This window comes from Erpetoichthys calabaricus, chromosome 10, assembly GCF_900747795.2.
Source record: "Erpetoichthys calabaricus chromosome 10, fErpCal1.3, whole genome shotgun sequence".
Classification (NCBI taxonomy): Eukaryota; Metazoa; Chordata; class Cladistia; order Polypteriformes; family Polypteridae; genus Erpetoichthys; species Erpetoichthys calabaricus.
This window is the reverse complement of record NC_041403.2, coordinates 169,772,470-169,794,535: the sequence shown is the minus strand read 5'-3', so window position 1 is coordinate 169,794,535 and position 22,066 is coordinate 169,772,470. Positions and strand designations below refer to the sequence as shown.

Here is a 22,066-nt window from a genome sequence, read left to right as displayed (position 1 = left end):
ACATTGGGCCAAGCGGTGCAATGACAGACACTCAGGGATTCCTCATCATCCAGCTTTGATTTTGCGCCAACTCATTTAGCTGATAAAAGGCACCATATGAGGAAGATCCAGTGTATGCGGTAAGCCCACCCTCAACGCTGCACCACTTCAGGTCTTCTTTTAATTATTAAAATGAATAAAAAGCCCCTCCATGTAACTCGGGAATTGAGGGCATTTGCTGCTTCTTAAAGGCAGTCCAAGCTATGCCAGCCTGCAGCCCGCTGGCAGCACATGTCCTCAGCAGTGTGTTTGACAAAGTGTGTGTCTTATTAATAAAAATAATTAACTGTGAAAAGGTTAGGATTGGAGCAGACCGCTTACATTTGTGGAGGTGCGGCACCTTGACAAGGCCCGAGATTTATGAGCGACGCGTGCAACGCAAAGGTCACCGATTGTAATTTTCTCAGGCCGCAGAACAAACAGCGCAGGCAGAGAAGGAGACGCCGGCGCCTCCTCGGACCTCCCTAACCTCAATTTCTTGGTGACAAGAACAGCCGGGTGCCTCGTGTGCTTCTAACTGACATTTTGCAGCCAAAGCTCACATATGGTGTTAATGTGACCGGCTCCCCAGACCCCCTCCTGTCACCGCCTCTTTCAGGAGGAAAACGACGGGCTTACAGAAGTCTTCCAGTTGTGAAGTTCACACTTTTTATCTACACTTCAGATGGCAGAGTGGCACATCACTGAGTTTGGCTATAAGCTGCAAAATCACCCAACAGGGTCACACTACATCCAGCGGCGCCCCCTATTGGACAACAAAGACACCACCAGCCAACCAATGTAGAAAGTCATTTCAGGCAGTGAGGCCCCCTAGTGGTGCACTCACACAAGTGCTCAGAGGGTCAACCTTTTAGCCCTGACACCTTTTTTCCAACTGCTTCTAGAAAGCTTTCATATAATGTGGAATAACATTTACTGTGAAAGGCACTATATAAAATATAAAACAATGGTGCCATGTAAGATAAAGACTTTAAGTTGTTCTTCATTTATGCTGCAACAAAGCCTACAGATAGCAACTGGTTGGCAATAAGGTAGTATGGCGCCCCCTAGTGGCAAAGGCATAAAATGGCATCGCTTACAATTTGATCCCCTTGTCACCGACTCTGTCACATCATAATGCACACGTGATGCCATAAACGTTCTTCTCTCCACCAGAGTGTATGTAGAGCCATTTCATATCCACATCACCTCACACAGAGGCAAGTCACCAGCCACGCAGCCTCTTTTGGCCAGCTTTTGGACTCATTTCTTCCATTCAAGTACGTCCATTTTCATGGAAATTAAAGTCAAGCTTTAAGGACAGCAATTGGATTGTCGCCAAGTGTAGCTGTGTGCCTCTGTAAAACAAAGAGACTGCTTACGAAGAATCTTTAGGGCTGAGCATCACGACGCAAGACACTGCATCAGAAAAAAGCCCCATATTGAGACCAGCAGGGAGACACACTGAAAATATCAGATGGAAAGAGAGACAGGTCAATGGATACGGGGATAGATATACAAAGAAAGAAAGAAAGAAAGAAGTCACAGCAAAGATGGGACTCCGATTTTGAAGTCTCACCTGTGCATCCAGGACCTACTGTGCCTAATCCAGATCAATAACAGGGGATATTATTTTTATTATTATCATCATGGGTGCCATATGGCCTAACATCACATGAGCTTTATTAATCGCGTAAGCCCACTTCAGTCCTGTCACCGCTTAATCTCCATTTGCTTTTAAACTTCAGCTCCTTCAGTCGTTCCTCTTTGGTTGCTGTCCGTGGTGCTGAAGTTGGTCTCCTCGCGTTCTTTCTCCGGGTGCTCTCCATCGTGCTGAATTAGCGTAGCGGCTCTGCTGTTCACTTTCTCTAGCACTGCCGTGTCTTGTGTCTGTAATATGCTGACCAAAACTAAACACAGCTCTCCAGATGAGGCCTCGCTATGGCGCTATATGACCCCAGCTTGACTTGTCTTCTACACATCAGACGCACTATATAGCCTGACATCCTATGAGCTTCAGTTCACTTCAGTCCTGTCACTTCTTGTTCTAAAACTTCAGCTCCTTCAGTATTTCCTCACTCGCCTCTGTCCATGGTCCTGAAGTTGGACCACACTAAGTCTTTCCTCCTCGGTCACTCTCCATGGTCCTGAATTAGATATTACTTTTATTGTCATGATTCATCTGTTGTCTGCGCCACAGCCAGGACGCTGGAGTATTATTATTATTATTATTATCAGTAGTAATATTCACTCATCAGTTATCTATGCTGCTTCATTCAATTCAGTGTCACGACCCCTGGAAAGGGGTCTCTCTCTGAACTGCCTTTTCTGAGGTTTCTTCCTTTTTTTCCCTACAAGGTTTTTTTGGGAGTTTTTCCTTGTCTTCTTAGAGAGTCAAGGCTGGGGGGCTGTCAAGAGGCAGGGCCTGTTAAAGCCCATTGCGGCATTTCTTGTGTGATTTTGGGCTATACAAAAAAATAAATTGTATTGTATTGTAATTGTATTATTACTATTCTACAATTTTAAAGTATTTGTTATTATTATTATTATTAGAATAACTTGGATGAGAATAGGCCATTCAGCCAAACAGTACGATTTGCTTCATTTTTTCCAAAGTAACATCCAGTGGAATTCTGAGGGTCCCCCACAGTCTTACCGTCCACCACACTACCTGCTTACTTATTCCATGTGTCTGTGGTTCCCTTTGTGGGAAGAGAAAGTTTCCAAGAGTTCCCTACAAATCTTTTTCTTAACTCATTTTAAAGTAATGCCTGGGATGTTCCCCTCGAATTCCCTTCATGATTTTAAACCCCTCAGTCGTGTCACTTTTTAATCTCCATGTCTTTCAAAGGCTCAGCCCCTTCTGCCATCGATTTCTGTCTGCGCTTGTGAAGTTGCTCCACCTGCACCTCGAGTGACATCAGTGTGACCCACAAAGTGTGAAGAGGAAATCCTACCTGGGCAGTCCTGGCAGAGAACACAGAGCCTCGTCTACCAACAGGTGGCACTCTGAGCAGCACCCTTTCCTGCAGCCCGAGTGGGTGGCACTGTGTAGCAGCTGGCATAATCCAGTTGTGTTTTAAGAACTGAGTGCCCCGATGCCTCTCCCCTCAGTCCCATGGCTGCTGGTTTTCACTCCTTTTCATATTCTATGTGCCAGCCTGCTCCTGATTTACATTTTCTCAAAGTCAGATTTTAAGGACAGGAGGGCCCACAAAATGCTTCAGCACTCTAATTTCTGAAAATGTTACAGCAGCAATTTAAGGTGGGCACAAACAAGGCCAATTGAACCATTAAAAGATGAGGAAAGGAGAACAGGATGAGTGGGCCCAAGCTGCCACAATAACAAATCTCCGTCTGAACAAGGTGTTCAGTGTTGGTGGTAACCAAAAAAATTGCAGGGAGTGTAAACCATCAACCACTAGGGGGCAGCCCAGACTGAGCCTGACTTCTGACACTCAACATGACTTCTTCCCAGCCCCCTCCATCCCCCTAAGTGCCCCCTCGTGGCTCGCTTTTCAAAGAGAACGCCAAGGATACAAGTCTCCTCCGTGTAGGGGATGGGCACGCTGCTGCCAGCTGCCAGGTAGCTGTAGAAGGAGACCTCCAGGGTGTAACAGTAGGAGGTGTCATCCAGGAGACCCCCAAGAAAGCGGCGTCCTGTTCCGGCTTTCACCACATCTCGATTGAAAGACGTGTTTGACTGAGGAGAAGAGAGAAAAGGAAAACCAAACATGACACCCAAGGCAAAAGAAAAATGGAACAGGAAGGTGCGGGTTTGCCTCTGCACTGGCATGGATTGACAGGGAGTGCTGTGGACTCAGCGGTGCCACAGTCTGTATGGGTCTCTGTGTCCTCCCTGTGGCACTGTGCAGCACCTCACAGTGACACCAGACACATCAAAAAGTGTCTCTAAAACAGTCACACAAGAGTGAATGAGTGTGCCTATGCTATGGACTGGCACCCCATCCTATGTCAGTTTGTGTTTTGTCATCTCATATTGCCAGGGTGGGCCTCCACATCCCTCTAAGGCCGTCCAGAAAATGACTGACTGACTGAACGAATGAACAAATGAATAATGAAAGCCTCCACCATCTCTCAAATCGTCCAGTTTAAAGGATGCACTTCCTTGCATCTGGCGCCGCCCAGCCTGCTATCATACAACTATTTAGCCCCGCCCAGCTTGCTATATTCAAATATTTAGCCCCGCCCAGCCTGCTATATTCAAATATTTAGCCCCGCCCAGCCTGCTATATTCAAATATTTAGCCCCGCCCAGCCTGCTATCATTCAAATATTTATCCCCGCCCAGCCTACTATCATACAAATATTTAGCCACGCCCAGCCTGCTATATTTAAATATTTAGCCCCGCCCCGCCATCTATCATTCAAATATTTAGCCCCGCCCAGCCGGCTATCATTCAAATATTTAGCCCCGCCCAGCCTACTATCATTCAAATATTTATCCCCGCCCAGCCCATTATATTCAAATATTTAGCCCCACCCAGCCTACTATCATACAAATATTTAGTCCTGCCCCACCTGCTACATTCAAATATTTAGCGCCACCCAGCCTGCTATCATTCAAATATTTAGCGCCGCCCAGCCCATTATATTCAAATATTTAGCCCCACCCAGCCTACTATCATTCAAATCTTTAGCCCCGCCCAGCCTCCTATATTCAAATATTTAGCCCCACCCCATCTGCTATATTCAAATATTTAGCCCCGCCCAGCCTGCTATCATTCAAATATTTAGCCCCGCCCAGCCTGCTGTCATTCAAATATTTAGCCCCACCCAGCCTGCTATCATTCAAATATTTAGCCCCGCCCAGCCTGCTATCATACAAATATTTAGCCCCGCCCAGCTTGCTATCATTCAAATATTTAGCCCCGCCCAGCCTGCTCATTCAGATATTTAGCCCCGCCCAGCCTGCTATCATTCAAATATTTAGCCCCGCCCAGCCTGCTGTATTTCAAATATTTAGCCCCACCCAGCCTGCTATCATTCAAATATTTAGCCCCGCCCAGCCTGCTATCATACAAATATTTAGCCCCGCCCAGCTTGCTATCATTCAAATATTTAGCCCCGCCCAGCCTGCTCATTCAGATATTTAGCCCCACTCAGCCTGCTATATTCAAATATTTAGCCCCGCCCAGCCTACTATCATTCAAATATTTAGCCCCGCCCAGCCTACTATCATTCAAATATTTATCCCCGCCCAGCCTACTATCATACAAATATTTAGCCCCGCCCAGCCTGCTATATTCAAATATTTAGCCCCGTCCAGCCTACTATCATTCAAATATTTAGCCCCGCCCAGCCTACTATCATACAAATATTTAGCCACGCCCAGCCTGCTATATTTAAATATTTAGCCCCGCCCAGCCGGCTATCATTCAAATATTTAGCCCCGCCCAGCCAGCTATCATTCAAATATTTAGCCCCGCCCAGCCTACTATCATTCAAATATTTATCCCCGCCCAGCCCATTATATTCAAATATTTAGCCCCACCCAGCCTACTATCATACAAATATTTAGTCCTGCCCCACCTGCTACATTCAAATATTTAGCGCCACCCAGCCTGCTATCATTCAAATATTTATCCCCGCCCAGCCCATTATATTCAAATATTTAGCCCCACCCAGCCTACTATCATTCAAATCTTTAGCCCCGCCCAGCCTCCTATATTCAAATATTTAGCCCCACCCCATCTGCTATATTCAAATATTTAGCCCCGCCCAGCCTGCTATCATTCAAATATTTAGCCCCGCCCAGCTTGCTATCATTCAAATATTTAGCCCCGCCCAGCCTGCTCATTCAGATATTTAGCCCCGCCCAGCCTGCTATCATTCAAATATTTAGCCCCGCCCAGCCTGCTGTATTTCAAATATTTAGCCCCACCCTACTTGCTGCCACTCAAACATCATTGTTTGTTTGATTGTTTATCTTTGTTTCCACTTACCACCATTTGTAAAGCACTTTGAATTATAATCTGTATTGGAAGGCACTATATAAATAAATGTTTTTATTTAGACCCACCCAGCCTGCTGCTACCCAAGGCCTTGAGCTCCACCCAGCCTGCTGCCAATAATGTATATAGTCCCACCAGTATACTGCCACTAAAAGTATGTAGCTGTGCCAAGACTGACACCCCTTCAGCGTCTGGCCACACCCATATTGCCGCCACTCAAACATCTTTGCATGCCTAACCTACTGTTATTCAAACCATCTAGCCCCGCCCAGACTGCTGCCACTCAAGGCATCGAGACACACCCACCCATCTACTAGTCAAGTCACCTAGTCACACCTAGCCAGCTTCTGTTCAGGGTATCTAGCTCTACTCAAGCATCTAGCCACGCCCAACCTGCTGCCATTCAAAGTATCTAGCCTAAAACCAGCATGCTGCTACTCAGGATATGTAGTTCTGCCCAGCTGGTCACCCCTTAAGCACCTGGCCCCGCCACCCATGTCATGTCATGTCACCCATCCATGTCACACCTAGCCTGATACCAGCCATTCAAGGTATCTAGTCCTACCACATCTACCTGCCACTCAAGCATCTAGCCACGCCCTATCTGCTGCCACTCAAGCACCTGGCCCGCCCAGCCTGTGACGCGCTCTCTGCTCTCAGTAATCTCTCTGCCCTGTCACATGATAACATGTTTTTAAGATTTATTTTCAGGACCCCCCCCATATGAGGGTTTTGTTGGGGGGCGGGGCATGTGAGGGGTCTCATCACTTTCGACAGACCCTGAAGTGAAGCTGTGGACTGGGCGGCGCTCACCGGTTCCACCGCTTCTCGTTTCTGTTGACTGCTCTAATGCGGGTTTGTCTTCTACATGCCAAGAAGGAGAAAATCAAGAGGCACCTAACGGCTCCGGAAGGACGATATTAAAGAGTAGTTTGCCGGCTGCTTGCTCAGATATTTCATGTAAACAACTTAAACCAATTTTGTATGGTGAGGCGGGCGCTCGCGCTTACCAAGCGTACCAGTGAAATGTCAAGGTCCTTTTAAGGAGACATTAATAACAGGCAGTGCGGCCATCTGCTGTGCTCTAGTGAAGCAGAGAGCAGCCAGCGAGCACCAAACGCATTACACAAAGTGATCGGGCTCGGCGGCCACCCCAAAAATCATTCAATAATCCGAAATACGACGCGCAGGACGGGGGCTCATCCGTCACGGCTGACCGGCGTGCGCAGACCAAACGTGAATTTCTGACGGCTGGCCTTTTGCCTCGTGCCGAGGTGCGGCCCCCTGAGGTCAAGTGGTCATCCTGACGAGCCTCGGCTTTAGAGTCTTTGAAATAAATGTCATTTTTCCTTGTCATCGCCAGCGGTTTCCTCAGCCCTGCAGATGTCACTTGCATTTAAACATCACGGTGGAGATGTGCCAGGTGGCTTTGGGCATCTTCAGATGATAAACGATTCAGGGGGTGACTGAAAAAACGTGGAAAACAATCCCATCATTTTAAGGGGAGATGGGCCTGGTGGGCATCGTTTATGTGAGAAGTGGAAGGGTCAGGGATGGCGCAGTTCCCAGTATCACCACGCGGTGGCGCCCTGCTCTAAATCCAAAATGGCCTCGGCCTACGGTGTACGTTAACCATCTCCAGCTGGGCTACCGTGTGCCACATCTCACCCTGGACCCTCACAGTGACTGAGGTGGGCACCTCTCGTCTTTCCTACGCTCCCCATTTTTCTCTCATTTAATGATTTCCACCTTGGTTTTTTGCACCTCTCCTTGAACCCGAGGCTACTGGCTGTCTGCAGTGACCAGCTGGCCTTCCTGAATCAGCCCAATGGTGCTTCTCAGCTCTTGGCCCCTAATGATGGACTAAACTGCTAATTATTGCCCAAAATGTGCCCACTCCGATGGTGTGACGTCGGGTCCTGCCAACCTCTTCTAAACTCGAATGTCTGCCAAGGTGTGGAACACGCCACCAATCCCCCCCGGTCTCAAGAAGGGGGAGGGGCAAGCCACGCCGTCCCGTCTCCTGCCCACCCCGACGGCCATCAAGCAGACTTTTATGAAAGTTTCACACGTCTTATCGGCTCCCAGCAGATTGTTGGAGAAGTTGAACGCAAGTCGAGTTTGTTTTTTCATGCATTTTACATTTCTGCAGCCCCCACAATTAAAATTGCAGGAATAATTAAGACGTTGCCCCACATTAGAGAGAAGCCATTATGAAGACAAAGCCTCCCTGCCAGACGATAAGGACTCGCCGGTGGCGGGGGTGGTGACAGGGACAGAGTGGCTAATTAGAACAAAATGAGAAATAAAGGAAAAGAAAATCAAGAAAGCGTCTTGATCCCGGGATGCGCATTAAAACGGCCGTCTGCGCAGTTTCACGCTTCTGCCAGACGCCAATTTAACAACATGGAGGCCAGGAGCGATTGTCTCGTCTGGTGCCAGGCCTCTCGTCTAAACAGCCTGCTTTGCTGAATGTGTTTCAGTTACATTGCTACCACCTTTATAGCGCCTTGCACGGTGGAGGAGTGGCAGTGTGATGGCAAAAGACGAGATGACTGATGCATGGATGAGTAGCTGAGGGAGGGCAGCGGAGGTCTGAGTGCCACCTCACCACCTGATGTCATCTGTGATGGCCATGGGAGGACCACCCAGCCATCTGGACCCTCCAGGCTCTGCCTGTGGCTCATGAGAGTCGCGCAGGCCAGTCAGTCAGGAAATGGAAGTGGCCGGTGATGGACTTGCAGCCCCTTCTGGGTTTGCTCCTGCCTTATGACCCACTTTGTCAGGGTGGGCTACCCCAGCCCCACAAGTGGATGAATGGATGGATGGATGGAAAGAAGTGTTTACCACCAATTTAATGGATGCAAATGGCAGACCCGATGTGTGTGTCCTGTCTAAGTGTGGGTGTGGGCACATGAGATACATATAGGGGGGCACTTGAGACCCTCTGCCATTTTGGGCTGTTCTCCAGTGGCCACAGCCCTGTTGCCTGTAAACAATCGTGATTGGTCACTAAACACGTGACTGGGGAGGACACAACATGTGATGTAATCGTACAGCAGGTATAACACATGGTGGCACAGAACAGATCTGCCACCAATCTGTGGTGTCACTGCCTCTAACTAGGGGCCGGAGTGCCAGTCACTTCAAGGACTTTTGTCCTCCAGGCTTTCAGACTGGGTGGATTTCACTGGGGTAGTCGCTGTGCAAAGTGTTTCTCACGTTCAAGATGTCACAAGATGTCATCATTATTTCGATATCAATTCACAGAGAAGCAGCACACTTACCAGAGAGAAGTCCGGGGCGTTGTGGCACAGCAGACGGGGAAACACGGCCTGCCTCTGGACCCGCTCCTCCTCCTCGAAGATGTTGCCATACATGAAGCCATTCATCATGGTGGAGTGGGCGTGCACGTCGATGTAGAAGTCCAGGCTGACCCTCTGTGGGGACGAGAGCAACAGACCCTCAGCTAAATGGGAATCCACCAGACAACATGTGTTTTACTGTGGCAGGGTCCTCTTTAAAATGTGGACCTCACCCAGATAGCACTGTCAGGGCCACCTGCTGCTGCAGTTCAAGATGGCCTCGTGGATACCAGAGGACCGGAACAGACAGGAGAGACACATGTCTAATATGTCCACAATGATAAAGAAAGTACAATAATCATATTAATACAACCTGGGGAATAATCAGGGCGCCCGGCTTAGACTACCAGATGGCTCTGTCTTGGTCTGAAAATGGCTGCCGATTTACGTGACCTTCTCCTCCATGGATGGCAAATGGCAGACAAATTGAGCTTATTTGTTACCTCGGTGGGTACCTTAGTGCAGCGACCATGATGTGCCATCTCCACCAGTGGGATAAGCCGACTCCGTACCTCATACCAGTCCTATTGAGCCACAACTCAGCCCACCAGTCCCACTGACCGACATTCTCATCCAGGCTGTCCTCCTGCAGGGGGCGTCACAAATCCTACCTGTCCCTTCAAGTGCAGGCAATAGTGGCCTGTCATCGCAGCCCACCTGTATTCCCCCAGGCTAGCCGACTGGTCACTTTCTGAGATTTTATTGTTACTACTTTTAACTCGTAGTAAACTTTAAAGTATTAAATTGTTAATTCCATATTTTTATCATAATATTATTACAGCAAGCTAATCAGTGTTTGATTGATCTATTTAATATGGTGTCTTTACAGCCTATCTACCTCTCTATCTATCTATCATATAGTGCCTTCTATCTGTCTGTCTATCTATCTATCATATAGTGCCTTTCTCTCTGTCTTTCCATCAATCATGCAGTGCCCCCCATATGTACTGAGTGTGTCTTCCAGAGCTGACCTTTGGCCCACGTTATTCACCAATGACCACTTAGTGACGGAGTGACCGAGGTGTCCTGCCATGTAGGTTCATCACGCTTAGTGGGATTCAATTCTGGCGTCAGGTTGCTGCCCCTTTTCAGCCAGCTGATGGTCCATTATTTGTGCAGGGGGGATGATCACAGGCATTTTGCCCCAAGCCCACCATCAGGCCCCCACGCGTTTCTCCCTCTCTCGGATACTTCTTGATTTTAACCCCTTACGTGCCACAGCCCTTTGTCGATGTGTGAGCTAATGAGTGCGGTGACAGTGGAGACTTTGGGCTCCATCTCCCTTCTCCATCCGCGAGTCCACAGATAACTAAACCCCCAAATGTCCGCTGGTGGACGGTGCTGGCCGCGCTGATCCCAGCCACATTTGTTTCCAAGCACCGAGGAGGCTTTGCTGACTGACAGCGCTGATCGTTTTCTACACTCCAGCATTTTCTGCGACGCACTTAAGTGGGTGTCAGAATTGTCCAAATTGAAGCTAAAATGGTGCATGATATTCATTTCCGCCTTCTCCTGCCTGTATTTTCGAGCACCGGCTTCCATCAGGCTGTCACAGCAGACAATTTGACTGCCACTTTCTCAATAGCCATTAATTTTTCTTCCTTTTGGATCCACAAGAAGTTAATTTCTTGTTGCTAAGCAATGCAATCAATGCTTCCCAAACTCGTGAACTTAATAGGAGGTGCGGGCAGGAGGGCATCGCGCGCCATCTTGACAGGAAACTTCAATCTCATTTCACCGTGTACGGCTGGACGTGTGCCAGTCCTGTGACCTCGGGGCGATCGTCCTGCTCTGCTCTCGGGGCGTCTGAAGATCTGAACTCCGGGGTGGGGGTCTTCCCACCTTCATCATCTATCAGCCTTAGCCGGCCAGGGCCATCAGAACTGTGGGTTACCTGGTAATGTCAGCTTCATGTGGCAGGCAGGTATGGATGTGGCCCTAAAGTGTCCTTGTCACCAAGGTTAGACTCTCTCTCTCTCTCTCTCTTTCTAAGAGTGTTTGTACTTTTATTCTAATTTAGTAAAGTTTATGCCAGTTCCATTTCTCAGAGGGGACTTCTGTAAAAGTCACATCAAGTGGCTTTATTGTCACATCACCCGTACAACACATTGCAGCATATGGTGGTACAAAATGAAGTAACGCCAAGACCACCAGGGTGCAACATTAACATAAACACAGGACAAGTGCAACACAAGCAGCAAACTATACTATAAAACAAATGAAAGGTAATACATGAAAAGAAAGAGTAATAAATAAGTAATAAACAGAGCATTATTAACAAAGGAGCGGATCTGTGGGCCGGTTCAGGGTCCAGACCACCAAACTCGAGCAGACCCTGACCTTCGGCCAGATGACATTAGGACAAAGAGACCCTATGTGTGTGTCAGTGGTCTCAACGCTTCATAAAGAGGGGTCCCAGTGATCTTCTCTGCTGTAGGCACAATCCGAGACACTGCAGGACCCCGTCAATGGTGCCCCAGGATAATGTGGTGAGAATGGCAGGATGGGGGGGATTGGGGGCAGGCCTGCCTTCCTCAGCCATTAAAGGGGTTGCTGCTGCCCCTCCTCGTTAATGGAGGTGGTGTGAACTGACCAGTAGGGTCAGCCGCCAGGCACACACCACGGGACCCTCGATGTGCACTGGAGTGTGGACAGCATGGGCCTTCCCGAAGTGAACAGTTGTCTCCGTCGTCGTGTCCACGTTAAGAGACGGACTGTTGCACTGGCACCAAACCAGCCGCTGTCACGTCTCCATTCTGTAAGTTGACTGACCCCCCATTGCTGATGAGGCCCACCAGTGTTGTGTTGTCAGCCATCTTCATGGCGGTGTCAGAGCTGCATGCAGCAATACACTTTGGGAGTCAGCGGGGTAAACAGAAGTGATGAGGCTGGTGTTACTGCCCGTAGGTGGCACTAACTGAAATTCCAAAGCAAGACCTGACAGGCCAGATAGCCTGGGGGAATACAGGTGGGCCGAGATGAATGGCCGTTAACAGGCCGGCAGCTGGACTGGCAGTTGAAGGTTTTGCATCCATCTTCTTCTGCGCAGTTTCACAAGGTTACCGTGAAGTGGACAGGATAGGAGGAGTTGATGAGTCGGTGGAATGGCAGCTGAGTGACACATGGAGCAGGAGAGTCAGTGCGCACTAGCACAGTCCAGTGGTCCGAGGGGCACATCCAGGATGCCAGACTAACGTAAAGAGAGGGTGTCAGAGAAACTCCCTCGGCTGCCATATTCTGCTGCTCCATTCAAAGGCAATGCAGGAGTAAAACCAGTTGGCATACTAAGACCGAGAGCCAGCTGGTCATCTAAGCAAGATGAACGGCTTGTGGTCCACTGCCACACACGAGCGACTGGGAAGCAGCTAGAAGAGGGTCTTTATAATAGCAGTACCACGCCAGAGCAGGGGGTGGCGAGCTGCACTGACTTTCTCTCGCAATCCTCAGCGGGCCGTCCACGGGAAATTCTGTTTGGGTCCATCGATGACGTCACTTCCTGTCCCGGCGTTATTGATGACGTCACTTCCTGTCCCGGCCTTTAAAGCCGCCATATTCGCACACTCAAATCAGTTCATGAACACGAGCGCAGATGTCCTTATATTGTCATGGATAACCTGAGTCACGGCAAACAGAGGAGATGTTTAACGCCGAGCCGTGGTGTCCTTCCAATTAGGAAGACCGAGGTGCTGAGGTCTGAATAAAGAGGGGGGGGCGGCCCGTGGAGAAGCAAGCACGTGATGAAGAGCTTGCTGGCCTTTCTCAACGTTCTCGACTTCTCACACTTGCCTGTTTAATGAAATGATTTCCCTGACTTTAAAGAACATGAAGCCAATGATCTGCACGGCACTTTGGCGTCACAGAGTCCTTATGCCCCCTTGTCACGGTCCGAGGTCTCATGTTGTATTCCCCTCAGCCAAGGCCTGTGGTGACCCACGACTGCTTCACTCGGGTCGCCCGCTCCACTTCAATGTGACTGACGGCCTCACAGGTTTAGGATGGAAACTGCTGCACCACTGGGGTCCGAGAAGCAGAAGAGAACCCACATGCTTTTCTTCTTTCTGGCCTGCTGAATGATCTAAAAGGGCAACTTTCCAAATCTTGGGGTGTCTTAGGGCACTGCCATATAAGACGACCATCTCCTGCTCAACCAGCACCCTGCATAAATCTGAAACCAGACCTTTACTTTTGGTCGTAGATGTGATGACAACTAACAATCCATTGAGGCAAAGAGATGAGCGACCTGTGACCTGTGCCACCCCACCTCATGGCACTGCCAGGGTGGAGAACACACAGTAGGTTGTGCTTGCACAGGATTGGTTCATAAGAGACGGCATCCTGTTAGTCCAAGGAGCACAAGGAGTAAACTGCATGCCAGCAGCCCAGCTGCCTGTCTCTCCGCCCATCCATCCCACCCGGAGACCACCCTGGGCCAAATATCAATCAGCTTAGAAGTGCAAGACGAGAACGAGAAAGCCAGCTGATTGTCTAGGCACAATGCCAGGTTGTGTGGGGTGAGTGCCACACCAGCTTCACACACTTTTAAAGTAAACTGAAATCGGCATACAGCCATGTGAAAAAGTAAGTGCACCCCATGAAACGTGAGCATATCAAGATTTGAACTTTATTTGAAAACTGTCTCTCCAGATGAAGGTGATGAAATAAAACACCCGGCTTCAATAATTGATTCAACAGATGCCAAGGAGGAGCCCTGGCTTAGAGGTAACACATGGGGTGCATTTACTTTTTCACAGGACTGCCAATGTGACTCTCAACGACTCAAAGTTCGGAGCCCTCTGGATTTGGGCTGCCTGGCGCTTAAATGAAACGGTCGGTGGTCTGACCCCAGAGTGGACACGAGCGTCACTGGAGAGACCCTGAAGGCAGCAGCTGGCACCGGGCACGCAAGTCCAAGTGTGACGTTTAGGACCGTTTGATAATACGGGGCACAGGGTGACCCCTTTACGATGAACCTGGGCACGCGTGCAATGCTGTGTGGCTCCTCCCTCCCCTCGGCTCGGCTTATCCGCGTCGTGCCCGCGCCCCCCCCCCCACTCCCGCTCCTCATTAGCCATTCCACACAGCTCCTTTGCTCCTGAGGGTTATAAACAGAGGGGAGCCGAGCCCAGGAAGACAGCGCTTGAAATTCTGCTCACAGCCAAAGCAATTTCCTGGCGAGCGGAGTGCTGTCAGCCGCGCTGATGCCTGCTTGTGAAATATAGATACTGGGAGTGGGCCATCGGCAGCTGGTGTCAGCCTGATGGATGACGCCTGAAAGGAAGCAAAGCGCCTGCCGTTAAGGCTGCTCCATCAGCCACTTGAAGGAGATTCAAGGGTCTAATAGAAGGAGAAAGCTCTCTAATCGCCTGCACTGTGCCGATAACAGAGAGAGCAAAGGGAATCGGGCTGCCGTTGGCTCTTTGCCGCTCTCGCCTCGCCCAAGCCCAGGGCCCGTGCCAGTGTTTAGTGGTTAGCCATCACAATGAAAGACTGTAAAGCCAGAGACCTTGCTCTGTCTCCCTTTTGCCACCCGGACTCAAATGACATCCTCACTTTGATGCCACTGCCTCCGACTGCTAAAGCCTAAAGCCGTCGGACTCTTGGGTGACATGCCAGCCATCACAGAGAGTCACAGAGGGCCTAGATGGCGGACTGGGATGACAGTTCTGTTGCGACTTTTGGATATTTAGTCCCCTTTGACGTTTTTCTTTAGCTTGTCATCATTTTCAGTCATTTCTCATTTCTGTGCCCACAAGCATTTTGGATTTGGACTGCTTGACTTGTTCAGCAGTTGCCATCATGCCATTCGCTTTTCTCATGGGCACTGCCATGACACTAGGAAGTTGCATCATATGATGTCATCAGCTGCCGTGAGGGGCCAGGCAGTCACATTTATTTGTCAGGATGGGGTTGCTGGAAAGGCCAACTCCACAATTTCCAAGTGAGCTGAGCTCAGGAAAGACAATAAAGCAAAAATAAAATAAATGTGAGTCCTCCGAAACAGAATCAAAAACCAGGCCAGGCTCTCCACCAGTCTGCCCAGATAAGGCTCACTCTCAGGCAGCCTGACTGCTGAGGCAAATGGGAGGCTTCGGGCCTGTCTGGGTCTCAACATGGAGAAGGGGCTTCTGAAGTTCAGAATTCACATGACAGCCTCAAAATACGTCTAAGCAGAGGGAGAACTGTGGAAACACGGGCTTTATAGAGACAAGTACAGTAAGATCTGTAGAAAAGATATTTATAAAAAAGGAAAATATAAGAGGGTGGCACAGTGGCGCAGTGGGTAGTGCTGCTGCCTCGCAGTTAGGAGACCCATCTGGGTTCGCTTCCCGGGTCCTCCCTGCATGGAGTTTGCATGTTCTCTCCGTGTCTGCGTGGGTTTCCTCCCACCAAAGACATGCAGGTTAGGTGCATTGGTGAGAATTGTCCCGTGTGTGTGCCTGGTGTGTGTGTGCCCTGCAGTGAGCTGGCACCCTGCCCAGAGTTTGCTTCCTGCCTTGCGCCCTGTGTTGGCTGGGATTGGCTCCAGCAGACCCCCGTGACCCTGTAGTAAGGATATAGCGGGTTGGATGATGGATGGAAAATATAAGAAGAGACTGAGAAGAGTAAAAGGAGCCACCAAAGGGCCATCCTAAGCAACGCAACCAGGAAGAAAACATCAAAAATTACAACACTGACAAAAAGCCCCCCAGAGCACAATCAAATGAACCGCACAGGACAGGAATGGGGGGTTGGGGGGTGATGAACAGGGTGCTGCCACCTCTTGGGGATCAGGAAACTTAATGACATTTAAGAGGACAGTAAATCACAGTCATGAGTCGAATACAAAGACACAGCGCCAACCCAAAGCGTCTCTTCATATACGGCTGGAACAGTCAGGTGGCCCCGCCTCCCCGGGCTCCATAATTAGATTTAAAATAATAACAAGAACCTGAATTAACGTGCAGTCAGCAGGAAGACCGCGGCTGAAGCTTAATATGGACAAGCAGGAAGTGCACGACCCTCGTACCTTTGACCGGGTGATGTCATGTGCCACGTACTTCCAGCTGAGCTTACGTAGCAACGCCATAGAAACAATAAACAAATGGACACAAAATGGCGGCGCTCTTGAGAAAACAACATGAACCTATAAATGAGCCGCTTAGTAAACCGCAAACTAAGAACAACTGCTGTGTTATTAACAGGAATAATGGAAACAAAATGTCTGCGTCGTGGATGGGAACAACGGTCGCAGTTTGTGGTCTCGTCGTAAACGACTGGCGCGTCGTGAGAATTTCTGCCTTTTCTTTTTGACTTTTGCTGGACCCTCATTTGGGTTTCATCAGTATGTTCCCTTCCTGGTCCCCTCTGACCTGTGACGTAACGGGGGTCTTGTATGAGTTTGCTGAATTTAATCACAGATGGAGCTTCGGGTGGGATGGCCCTCAGGTGCTGAGCCAACTGCCCTTTAATGGACGTCACTCCTCGTTCCTCTGCTCCATGTTCGACTTGTTTGTGCTTTTTATTTTGGGGGTCTTTTGATTATTCAGATTATAGTGAATAATGTGAGCAGGAGATTAACAAAGGCAGAGAGAGCTGACAACAGGCGGAGGTCACAATGAGTTAGGCCAGCAAGATAACAAGCCAATTGAAGGAGTCAAAATGCTGAGCAAGCAAACAAACCAAAAAGAAAATCCAAAAGCTGAGAAAACCCAAAGATTTGTCATTAAAAAAAATCACAAAACTAGGAACACCTGAGGCTCTGCTGCCATGCGTACAAGTTGGCAGTGATGATGTCACAAGGTCAGGGTCACATGTCCAAAAAAAAAAAAAACAGTTGATCAACTCACAACAAAGATGGCCGCCAACAAAAAAAAACGACCTCACCAAAATGGCGGCGGCACAACAAAAACCAGAAGCAAGTGCAGCCAAACCCAAAGATCCAAAATAATTTAAATTTCCAGCCATTGGCCTTTGTTATTAATTTTTGAATTTTGGACTGGGTGTTGGTTTCCTTGTTTGTTTGCCCTTTGCATTTAGGAGATTTTTATTTCTGCCCCTTAATTAGTTTTCTTTACTTAGCATTATTGTTGTAAGAGAATCTTTTGTTTGGCCGTATTGTTCTTTAACTACGCCACACGGTGGAGACATTTTGCTCGTTGATTAGTACACACGACACTAATGACAGTTTAATCTACAGAGCTCAGACACTAGAGGGCGACACACCTGCAAGCTGTAATGAAGCTGCAGCACAAAAGGGGCGAGCAGACCACCAAAGACCACCGGCCAGACCAGGCCTTCACTGGGTCTGACACTAAAACAGATCTCACCCCAGGCAGCCTGACCCCAGACTCAAAAGGCAGACTTCAAAATGGGGCTCAGGACTAATAAGCTAAAAAGAATTGAAATGTCCTTGAAGGGAGAAGGCAACTGTCAGCCTCTGGCTTGAAATGACGGGAGTTCAGACACCAGACGGTGAAGAAGTCAGGAATTCCATCCACGTGTTGCATGTTAATTAGCATACCGGACTGTCTACAGGGGGCAATGGGGACCCTACAGACTATAATGGCCCAATACTGAACTACTTTTTTAAATTTGTTGAGTTCTTTATGTGGAAGTTCATCACAACAATTCCTTTTATTTTTGTACTAATTGTACACGCATATAGAAACTTTAAAATTAGTGTTTAGTATTTATTAGGCCGTTTTGGGCCACCAGAGGGCACACTGTGTGGTAGGTTCATAGAAATGTGCTGGCTGTGACTTCTGTTTCCCCACACTTGTCACACTTGGTCACTGCTGTCCTCAGTGTCCACAGCCTGGCTGCTCAGGGATGCGTTATGCTTGAGCAGCTGTTTGTTCATTACTCTTTGGGCACTTGCTTCTTATTCACATGCATCCCTTGCCAACTGTAAATCTTTTAAACATCTGGAGCAGATCAATATAGTAATCCCTTTAATTAGGTGTCACTTGAATTATTTAGTGCAACTTCACCCTAAGTACAATTCTTTTGATAAAAAAATGGCCCAGTCGGCAGGATTTGAGAACTCCTGTGGAAAACGGAGGATCCACCCGGTCATCGACAACACGCCCTGCCGAATTCAATGAGAGCGACTTGAGAAATCCTGACAAGTGGCTTGTTTGCGTCTTGAGTGTTTAGGTCCTTCTGTTTGTGTTTATTCACCTGAGGTGATGCATAAGGGTCTCCATTGGGTCCTTAAAATAATAGCAGCACGGAAATGGTTTCTTTAGATGTAAATTAAAAATAAAAATAAAATACTTAATTGGGGTTAAACCAGCTGATGAACATGTCCTTCTATGACATGTAGGACTCAAATTGATATGTGCATAGAGCTACTTGGAATAAAGACCAGAGAGGACAACCAAAAAACTGATCTCCACAGTTATGATGAAAATCATCTGGACATGGCTTGTTTTCTGAAGGGCGCTCATGGGGACCACCAGCCTGCATTGGGAACCACAGCCTAAGCTTTTGACATCTGAGGTGAGCCTAGACGTAGGCATGTTTAAAACAGAGATGTGAAAGGCACTATATACCATAAATATGTAATTATATATCATAGATAGCGTAGTTGGCAGGATTACATGATAGATAGATAGATAGATAGATAGATAGATAGATAGATAGATAGATAGATAGATAGATAGATAGATAGATAGATAGCGTAGTTGGCAGGATTACATGATAGATAGATAGATAGATAGATAGATAGATAGATAGATAGATAGATAGATAGATAGATAGATAGATAGATAGATAGATAGATAGATAGATAGATAGCGTAGTTGGCAGGATTACATGATAGATAGATAGATAGATAGATAGATAGATAGATAGATAGATAGATAGATAGATAGATAGATAGATAGCGTAGTTGGCAGGATTACATGATAGATAGATAGATAGATAGATAGATAGATAGATAGATAGATAGATAGATAGATAGATAGATAGAAATTGGCATGATTACATGATAGATAGATAGATAGATAGATAGATAGATAGATAGATAGATAGATAGATAGATAGATAGATAGATAGATAGATAGATAGATAGATAGAAATTGGCATGATTACATGATAGATAGATAGATAGATAGATAGATAGATAGATAGATAGATAGATAGATAGATAGATAGATAGATAGATAGATAGATAGATAGATAGATAGCGTAGTTGGCAGGATTACATGATAGATAGATAGATAGATAGATAGATAGATAGATAGATAGATAGATAGATAGATAGATAGATAGCGTAGTTGGCAGGATTACATGATAGATAGATAGATAGATAGATAGATAGATAGATAGATAGATAGATAGATAGATAGATAGATAGATAGATAGATAGATAGATAGATAGAAATTGGCATGATTACATGATAGATAGATAGATAGATAGATAGATAGATAGATAGATAGATAGATAGATAGATAGATAGATAGATAGATAGATAGATAGATAGATAGATAGAAATTGGCATGATTACATGATAGATAGATAGATAGATAGATAGATAGATAGATAGATAGATAGATAGATAGATAGATAGATAGATAGATAGATAGCGTAGTTGGCAGGATTACATGATAGATAGATAGATAGATAGATAGACAGATAGATAGATAGATAGATAGATAGATAGATAGATAGATAGATAGATAGATAGATAGATAGATAGCGTAGTTGGCAGGATTACATGATAGATAGATAGATAGATAGATAGATAGATAGATAGATAGATAGATAGATAGATAGATAGATAGATAGATAGATAGATAGATAGATAGATAGATAGCGTAGTTGGCAGGATTACATGATAGATAGATAGATAGATAGATAGATAGATAGATAGATAGATAGATAGATAGATAGATAGAAATTGGCATGATTACATGATAGATAGATAGATAGATAGATAGATAGATAGATAGATAGATAGATAGATAGATAGATAGATAGATAGATAGATAGATAGAAATTGGCATGATTACATGATAGATAGATAGATAGATAGATAGATAGATAGATAGATAGATAGATAGATAGATAGATAGATAGATAGATAGATAGATAGATAGATAGATAGCGTAGTTGGCAGGATTACATGATAGATAGATAGATAGATAGATAGATAGATAGATAGATAGATAGATAGATAGATAGATAGATAGATAGATAGATAGCGTAGTTGGCAGGATTACATGATAGATAGATAGATAGATAGATAGATAGATAGATAGATAGATAGATAGATAGATAGATAGATAGATAGAAATTGGCATGATTACATGATAGATAGATAGATAGATAGATAGATAGATAGATAGATAGATAGATAGATAGATAGATAGATAGATAGATAGATAGATAGAAATTGGCATGATTACATGATAGATAGATAGATAGATAGATAGATAGATAGATAGATAGATAGATAGATAGATAGATAGATAGATAGCGTAGTTGGCAGGATTACATGATAGATAGATAGATAGATAGATAGATAGATAGATAGATAGATAGATAGATAGATAGATAGATAGATAGATAGATAGATAGATAGATAGCGTAGTTGGCAGGATTACATGATAGATAGATAGATAGATAGATAGATAGATAGATAGATAGATAGATAGATAGATAGATAGATAGCGTAGTTGGCAGGATTACATGATAGATAGATAGATAGATAGATAGATAGATAGATAGATAGATAGATAGATAGATAGATAGATAGATAGATAGCGTAGTTGGCAGGATTACATGATAGATAGATAGATAGATAGATAGATAGATAGATAGATAGATAGATAGATAGATAGATAGATAGCGTAGTTGGCAGGATTACATGATAGATAGATAGATAGATAGATAGATAGATAGATAGATAGATAGATAGATAGATAGATAGATAGATAGATAGATAGATAGATAGATAGATAGCGTAGTTGGCAGGATTACATGATAGATAGATAGATAGATAGATAGATAGATAGATAGATAGATAGATAGATAGATAGATAGATAGATAGATAGATAGATAGATAGATAGATCCATCCAGTTTGCGGACCCCCGCGCCCCACACGGCCCCTCAGAGTGACGCTGGCTGCCTCATCGCTCACTGCCTCCTGGCCGCACAGCTCGTGTTTCAGCAGACATCCTCTAACAGACAGCCGACTGAATCATTTATAAGTGCTGTCACATCAGTGAACGTGTTAAAGTAAATCAGGATGAATACAGAAGGAGCCCACTTAACAACACAAGGAGGTACAGCTGAGAGTGAGAGGTGGAGAGACAGGAAAGGCGCCATAAAAGATAAGCAGATTGATAGGAAAGGCACTTTGAGCAACTGGAGACAAAGAGGAGATGAAATGTAAATGTTTAAAGTTATGAAGAGGAATGAATAGCGTGGCAGATGGTGGCCATTTTAGGGCCCTTCAAACCTCCAGCTGATCTTATTTTGGAGGTAAGTAGGAGTTTGTGGGGGTGAATCGTCAGCACAGTTTTTACGCACCGGCCATAAACCATCATAAGAGCAGATACGGTGACATAACAAAGAGTGCGCACTGCGCGTCGAGACAAACACTTGCAGACATATCCATATCCATATACTGTATTACAGGTTTTGTATCATTTTTAACGTCTGCTATGATGTTCCCTGGGTGACGTGTGACGCCTCAAGCCCCGGATGTCTTTTATGCAGA

The 22,066-nt window shown here is 46.2% G+C and overlaps 4 protein-coding genes across 9 annotated transcripts in view; 1 reads left to right on the top strand and 3 right to left on the bottom strand.

Annotated features, from left to right (window-relative positions):
* bend5 (BEN domain containing 5) overlaps positions 1-22,066 on the bottom strand; it is a 308,697-nt gene that overhangs the window by 13,236 nt on the left and 273,395 nt on the right. Inside the window, exons 10-11 of the mRNA XM_051933158.1 lie at positions 9,280-9,432; positions 3,559-3,721 (exon numbers count right to left, since the gene is read on the bottom strand). Coding sequence (XP_051789118.1) covers positions 3,559-3,721; positions 9,280-9,432 — 316 coding nt within the window. The remainder of the gene's footprint in view (positions 1-3,558; positions 3,722-9,279; positions 9,433-22,066) is intronic.
* Positions 1-22,066, bottom strand: part of spata6 (spermatogenesis associated 6) — a 195,853-nt gene that overhangs the window by 49,524 nt on the left and 124,263 nt on the right. The gene's annotated exons all lie outside the window — the stretch shown is intronic.
* The window catches only part of mrpl55 (mitochondrial ribosomal protein L55), a 175,249-nt gene that overhangs the window by 92,751 nt on the left and 60,432 nt on the right, over positions 1-22,066 (top strand). The window lies entirely within an intron of this gene.
* Positions 1-22,066, bottom strand: part of stil (STIL centriolar assembly protein) — a 194,437-nt gene that overhangs the window by 126,266 nt on the left and 46,105 nt on the right. The gene's annotated exons all lie outside the window — the stretch shown is intronic.